Source organism: Ictalurus punctatus, chromosome 18 (assembly GCF_001660625.3).
Source record: "Ictalurus punctatus breed USDA103 chromosome 18, Coco_2.0, whole genome shotgun sequence".
NCBI classification, from domain to species: Eukaryota; Metazoa; Chordata; class Actinopteri; order Siluriformes; family Ictaluridae; genus Ictalurus; species Ictalurus punctatus.
In genome coordinates this window covers 909,509-916,939 of record NC_030433.2, presented here as the reverse complement: position 1 = coordinate 916,939, position 7,431 = coordinate 909,509, and the positions used below count along the sequence as shown (strand labels likewise).

The 7,431-nt window shown below is 38.9% G+C and overlaps 1 protein-coding gene across 1 annotated transcript; it reads left to right on the top strand.

Moving 5' to 3' along the window:
- The first annotated feature begins 1,698 nt into the window (after nucleotides 1–1,698).
- psmb7 (proteasome 20S subunit beta 7) lies at nucleotides 1,699–6,831 on the top strand. Its single transcript, NM_001200621.1, is given in 8 exon segments — nucleotides 1,699–1,774; nucleotides 3,469–3,562; nucleotides 4,617–4,714; nucleotides 4,816–4,956; nucleotides 5,365–5,480; nucleotides 6,019–6,077; nucleotides 6,158–6,309; nucleotides 6,631–6,831. Coding segments are annotated over 8 exon segments (834 nt in total). The 5' UTR covers nucleotides 1,699–1,712; the 3' UTR covers nucleotides 6,743–6,831.
- Nucleotides 6,832–7,431: the final 600 nt, after the last annotated feature.

Below are 7,431 nucleotides of genomic sequence, written 5' to 3'. Positions count from 1 at the left end.
AGAACTAAAGATCTGGAGCAATGTGAATTATTCGTTGGATTTTAACTAATTGTTTAACTAATTGTTGAGTAAGCTTAACATGTATAGTAATAAAAGCTGTGTGTAGTATATATTACACTGCCTATAACGTTACAGTGCCCAAAGATTAAATGTCAACAGAGTAATAGCATAGACATCTACATCTTTTTGCTCATTAGCGGTCTAAAACCCAATTGTATAAGCTACAGGACTATTAAAATTACCTTGATGACTACTGGAATATTCTTGTCTCATCCCATTTATAATGCCACTACAACTTTCACACTGCTCTTAAACCTGTGGGTTTGCTTATATTTGTACCAACCTGTCAATAAGAGAAAACGTATGTTGCGGGGAGGTCCTCCAGTTTAGCCAAAGCGTTCATATGTAGGCATTAGTTAATGTTATTCATCTGTCAGAATATTCCATGGTATCAAAATATCAACAGTACAGGCTGGTGGTGTAATAGTGTGAAGAATGTTTCCTGGGCCCTTAATACCAACCAACAATTGTTTGAACGCCATAGTCCAGGGGCTGGGAACCTATGGCTCGCAAGCCATATATGGTTCTTTCAGTGATTGCCTATGGCTCAACGGCAGGAAAAAAAAAAATCATGAAAGCTAGTGTGCCAATTCAATTAAAACTCTACATATTACATATTTTAAACTATTACATAATTCATAATCAATGCCCATTTGTCATGTATACACCAACCTGTGGCACAAAAAGCTCAAATTCCTAGAAAAATTCATAAATCGGTTGAAAACTACATAAATTCATTAATCGGTTGAAAACTACACAGCCACTCTGTTTTTTTTTTTTTATCAAAGGTGAAATGGCTAAAAGAAAAAAACACGACAAATATTGTTCTTTCCAGTCTGAATGGACAGACGAGAGTGCTTATTTGAGTTACTGTAGTGTTCCTGTCACCTCGAACCAGTCTGGCCATTGTCCAGTCTGACCTCTCTCATCAACAAGGCATTTCACTGGATGTTTTTTTGGTTTTTTTTTGTATTTGACATCATTCTGTGTCTAGAGACTGTTGTGTGTGAAAATCCTAGGAGATCAGCAGTTTCAAAAATACTCAAAGCACCAACGGCACCAACAACCATACCACAGTCCATCCATCCATCCATCCATCTTCAACCGCTTACTCCTTTTCAGGGAAAACCTGGAGCCTATCCCAGGAAGCTTCGGGCACAAGGCCTGGTACAACCTGGATAGGGTGCCAGTCCATCACAGGGCACACCATACCACAGTCACACCCCCCATTTCCCCCAACTCTAATGTTGATGTAAACATTAACTGAAGCTCTTGCACTGTGAAATGGTTTTATTCATTAAACTGCAGCAAAAATGATTGGCTGACTGGATAATTACATGACAATTACATTGGTTAATATAATAAACAAGAGGCTTAAAGTAAATGAAATTCTGAAATGAAGTAAAGCATATTATAATAACTTATAAGTGGTACACCATAAAAGAGTCGTATAATTTGAATTTCTTTAAATAATTCAAACATAGGTTATATATATATCTCCTTCCTCGCCTTCTTCAACCGGTGGTCACATGTGTGTCTTAGTTGTGACGCACTTCCGGTTGGTAGGGGAAGTTGTCGAGGGGCATGTTGGAAAGTCTGTTCAGATGCGCGAGACCATAGCGGACATTTTCCGGGAAATAAGAGTTTCAATAATGGCGACTGTGTGTGTACGCCAGCCTCAGTTCGGCGGTTTCAGTTTCGACAACTGCAAGAGGTAAGAGCACAATAATATAAAGGACAGATAGGTGGCATATTTTACGTCTCTGTTAAAAAAAAGAAGACCATTTTAGTATTACGCTTCGTTTTTTATTATTTGTTTAAGAAGTGGCTAACATGCTAGCGGTCTGTATGAATGATTCAGCAGATTTCCTTCAAAATATATTGCGGTTCGTTAGAAATGAAACGTGCGTGGCAGGTTTATCGGGAAAATGTGTACGGCTCCTTAATTTCAGTTAATATATATGTATATATTTTTCCTTCTTGCTGAGCGCCATCTAATAACAAAATAGAGTTTACAGATGTAAGTACCTATACCGGTGCACTGGTTAGCCACATGCTATACGTCACTTCATGTCTGAGAGAGCCCTTTAGAATGAGGTCCGCTTACTGGGTTTGGAGTTTAATGACTTATTTTTGTTTAGGTCGGTTTATGTAGGAACAGTAACATGTTTTCTAAAATAATAATGTAAACGTTAGAAACGTATCTGCTCTGTCATGGTCATTAAAAAAAGAGCCATAGCAACAGACTGCAGACGAAATGTAGATTTTTTTTTTAAAGCTCATTTCACCCTAAAACACATTACTTTATATTGAAAGGTGATGTGTTTTGCGATTCGTGTGCTAATTTGTTGGTAGATGTTGTATGTTTAACGTCCTGTTAATGAGAGAATCCAACGGAGAGACAACATAGGTGGGACTCAAAGGTCCAGAATACAACGCATTGCGTTACGGCTCTGCGTTACGGCTCTGCGTTACGGCTCTGCGTTAAGGCTCTGCGTTAAGGCTCTGCGTTAAGGCTCTGCGTTAAGGCTCTGCGTTAAGGCTCTGCGTTAAGGCTCTGCGTTAAGGCTCTGCGTTAAGGCTCTGCGTTAAGGCTCTGCGTTAAGGCTCTGCGAGATGACACAAGATGGCAGTGTTGGCACTGGACTCTGGTTAAGCAGAGCCTGGAGGTGATTGAGCCCGCCAGAACGGGATAAAGCACTGCTGCATCGCTCACTTTACATAGAGAGGAAACATCCCACTGGTAGCATTATCAGCAAGAATTAGAAGGTCATTGTGGGTGAGGTAGGAAAGCATTAACTAAAGGGAAAACACTTTTACACTAAAGGCAGTGCAGAATTTCACTACAAAGTTGATGTCGGAAATCGCTGAATCCCGCATTAATAGTTAATTAACATGCAAGTTGTTCAGGGTGGAAGTTTTCCTTTGATGGGTTTGGCAATTTTATTTATTTTTTTAACTCTAAGCTCGGTCATACAAACACCGTGTTCTGTTAATACGAGTGATTAGTTCAACAAAACACCTGTAATGGTATTTTTAATGTTGAAATCATGGCTCGTGCTTCCTTTACAGGTCAAAAATTAATCCCTAAAGAAGGTTTTCATTTATAAAGCTCTAAAAATGTCACCGACTGGCGTTTTAGTGCATTTCCTGGGAATATGGAAAAAAAAATAAAGGATCTCGATTAAATATGTGCCATTACCGTTCTACCTAGCCCCTTATGGTTCATGCTCACTTGGTAATTGAAATGAAACATTTTCTCTAATTTGGTTTATAATAAAAGCTTGTGATAAAATAAGCTCTTTTAAAGCATTTAGCACAAGGGTGCATTTACTGTAACTTTCAAAGTTGATATGAAGCTCTGAGTGCATTTCTGTTCAAGTTGCTTTTTTTGTGTGTTTTCTTTAGGAATGCTCAACTAGAATGTAATGCTGCTAAACTTGGATTCAGCCTCCCCAATGCACGTAAAACTGGCACGACTATCTGTGGAGTCGTGTATAAGGTGACCATTTCATAGCTTTAAAAAAAACCTATGAAACGTTTGCAGCCTTAAAGCATTGTATCCCCTAAATGTCTTGTATAATTTTTGCTTTATTAGCATTAATGTCCAGATACAATTTCACCTGAATTATACAGACTGTGTACTCCAATCCTAAATGTACGTGTGTAGTAGGGTTGTCACGATACCATAAACACATTTTACGATACTGTACCAGCTGAAGTATCACGATACCACTCAATATTGTTAATTTGTAATTCAAATCTACGATATGAACCAAATTTGTAGAAATACATGGGTATAAATGAAAGCAGACAAACCAAAATTATTCTTTTGAGTACATTATTAATAAGAATGAATAACTGACTATTGGGGGGAAAAACTCCAGAAAAATCATACAAATAATTAAATATGCAGCAAGCTGCAATGCACTGTGTTCTAACACTTTTCTATCATGGTCAGTATGAACTTTTTCATACTGGTATTCTGTGGTATTGGTCCAGACAGGCTAGCCTTTACTCCCTCAATGAGCCTTGGGTGCCCATGACCATGTTGCTGGTTCACCGGTTGACCTTCCTCGGACCAATTATGATAGGTGCTAACCACTGTACCGGGAACACCCCACAAGACCTGTTGATGCTCTGACCCAGTCACAGCCATCACAATTTGGCTCTTGTCAAAGTCACGCCGATCCTTACACTTGCCCATTTTTCCTGCTTCTAACACATCAACTTCGAGAACTGACTGTTCACTTTCTGCATAATATATCCCCCGCCCTTGACAGGTGGCATTAACAAGTTGATTATTCATTTCACCTGTCAGTGGTTCAAATGTTATGGCTGATCGGTGTGTGTAAGCACATTACAAAAAAAAAAATGTGTACAAAAAAATGTTGTTAATCTCTAATATTAGAATTTACAATATTATATGGTTTAATAACTTGTTAATTAAGAATTTGAAATGTTTATGCTTTATTTATGAAATCTTTTTTTTGAGTAAATGAAACCAGATTTGTTTTTTTCTGAATTTGTGAATCATTTTCTTATACCCGCTTAAGGATGGTGTTATTCTGGGAGCTGATACAAGAGCAACTGAAGGAATGGTTGTAGCAGATAAGAACTGCTCGAAGATCCACTACATCTCTCCTAACATCTAGTGAGCCCTGAAACACACAAACCCGTTACCCCTTATTTATCCTTCTCCAATACATGTATGTACTCCAATATAATTTTGTGTGTGTTTCTCTATGTATGTAGCTGTTGCGGAGCTGGTACGGCAGCAGACACCGAGATGACCACTCAGTTAATCTCCTCTAATCTGGAGCTGCATTCTCTCTCCACCAACCGTCTTCCAAGAGTCGCCACAGCCAATCGCATGCTCAAACAGATGCTCTTCAGGTTGCAAGCAAACTTTCACTTTCTCTAAGCACCTCTTGCAGTATATATGATAGTTTATACTGTAAACTATTGTACTAAATCGCCCATTAGTAATTGGATTGAGAGCAAATAGTCCTTTCCTCTGAGTGTTTTCGCCGCACCCTGACGTTGCATGAGCAGCAGTTCGAAAAGATGCAGTCAGTGTTAACAATTCTTATAATTTTCACTGGATTCAGTACTTAAAATACTTGCACTTTATTGCCTTTTGAATGCGACAATCTCCAGATAATGTGAAAATGATGAGTATACTAAAGGCCATTTTATTAAAGTTCTATATCTAAATACTGTTGCAAATCACTATGCTTTTTTTTCTTATGTTTCCCCCCTCTTATTCTATCCATCTGTGTATAACTGTTGCCGTGTGTGTAGATACCAGGGCTATATTGGAGCAGCGCTGGTGTTGGGTGGGGTTGACTGCAATGGTCCCCACTTGTACAGCATCTACCCTCATGGCTCAACAGACAAGCTACCCTATGTTACCATGGGTGAGTCTCTGATACATTTCTCTTAAACATGTCTTACTTCACCTTGCTGGAGAGAGTCAGGAGACTGGATTGCAGAGAATGGCATTCTTTATTCTTCAGCATTCACATACCTAAGCATTCAACCCAGTCTGACTTGTGTTGTTTACACCCCCCCCCCCCAAAAAAAATTGTTGCAGCGAGGTCAATCATTACCCTCTTTATTGTTCTGAAAATGATCTCTGGTTCTTATCTTGATCCTGTTGCAGGCTTTAGCAGGTTATTTGTTAACCTTTTAATAAATGCACACATTCATGCGAGGACAGACACGTTCCTTAGAAGATTGATTCCATGGTTTGGAAATGGGTGACATAAATGCAACCATAATTAAAGTTAATATTAAAGCCAAAGTCAATAATGAGATTAGCACATGACTGGAAATAATATGTAATGTAATATAATATAATATAATATAATATAATATAATAATATTTCCTGATAAGGTTTTATTGTTCAAATTTGATTGGATGGTGTCTAATGTGTATTTATGGGTCGTCCTTAGGCTCTGGATCCCTGGCTGCTATGGCTGTGTTTGAAGATCGATACAGGCCTGACCTGGAGGTGGGTCTCTCTCATTGGCCCTTTGATCAGGTTTCTCATACTTAATGAGAGAAATAAACTTAATGATGATTTCTTATTAGGAGGAGGAGGCAAAGCTCCTGGTGCGTGATGCAATAGCAGCTGGTATATTCAACGATCTGGGCTCAGGCAGTAACATTGATCTGTGTGTGATCAGCAAAGGCAAAGTGGACTACCTAAGACCACATGATGAAGCCAACAAGAAGGGCATCAGGTGAGTCAGGAATGTGTGCAGAGATTGCTACATTATTTGATTTGTATTAATCAATCTCTGCATTGATTAATGACCAGTGTTTGAGATGGACAGTCTTCTGCTTGTGTTTTTATATAAATATAAAAGTATAGTATAGTACAGGTAGCTTTCCATAGACAGTGAGGTGCCACTATTCCCTTTCTCTGATTTGAACAAAAGCAGTGCTTCTGTGTCTACTCACACCCTTAGCAACATGCAAATCCAATAAAGTCCTGTAAAAGCTTTAAGGTTTTCAATATGCACCCACCCTGATCTGTACTCATGTTTGTTTTTGTTTTGAAGAACTGGTGATTACAAGTACAAGCAAGGCACCACAGGTGTTCTGACAAAGTCTGTGACCCCAGTCCAGATGGAGGTGGTGGAGGAGAGCGTGCAGACTATGGACACCTCTTGAAGACAATTGGAAGAGAGGGTTTTTTTTTTTTGTTGTATTTCATGTATGGCAATGTTACGCCACTGTTTACAATAAAAATGTTATGAAAAGCCTTGGTGTGATTCAGTTACTTGATGAAGGAGGACAAACCAGAGATTTTTGTCTGAGCAAAAGTAGATCAAAGGTGTCCGTGGTGTAATGTTCCTAGAAAGTGTTTGTTTAAATTTGAAGCAAGCTGTCCAGCAACACTGAAAGAAAAGAATTAAGAACCACTGAAGTACAGTGGCAACATAAAAATGAAAAGCAGAACGTTCTATCACCGATGGGTGTTTCACCTAAAAGGCCAGGCCCTCCAGGATTTTGTGATCACAGAAAGTAATGCAAGATCAAACTCCACAATATTTGGAGGAGCTTGCAATGTTTAAAAATTACTGCAGATTTTGGGCCAAGACACATTGATGACATCACAAAGTACATTCATCCACAGCCATCTCTGATGCACATGCGTTGAACATGAGTACAGCTGAACGGTCTCATTTCCCCAACAAACAACTCATGCAATTGCAAGTTTGCTGCAAGAAAAAGCACAAAAAAGCTCCAAGTTTAGAAAAAGACGGAGCAAAATATGCAACTGCGGTTCTATGAAACCCATATGACCAGGAGGTGCAGTGACTTCCCCAACATCAGTGACATGATTCAGTATTCTGGGT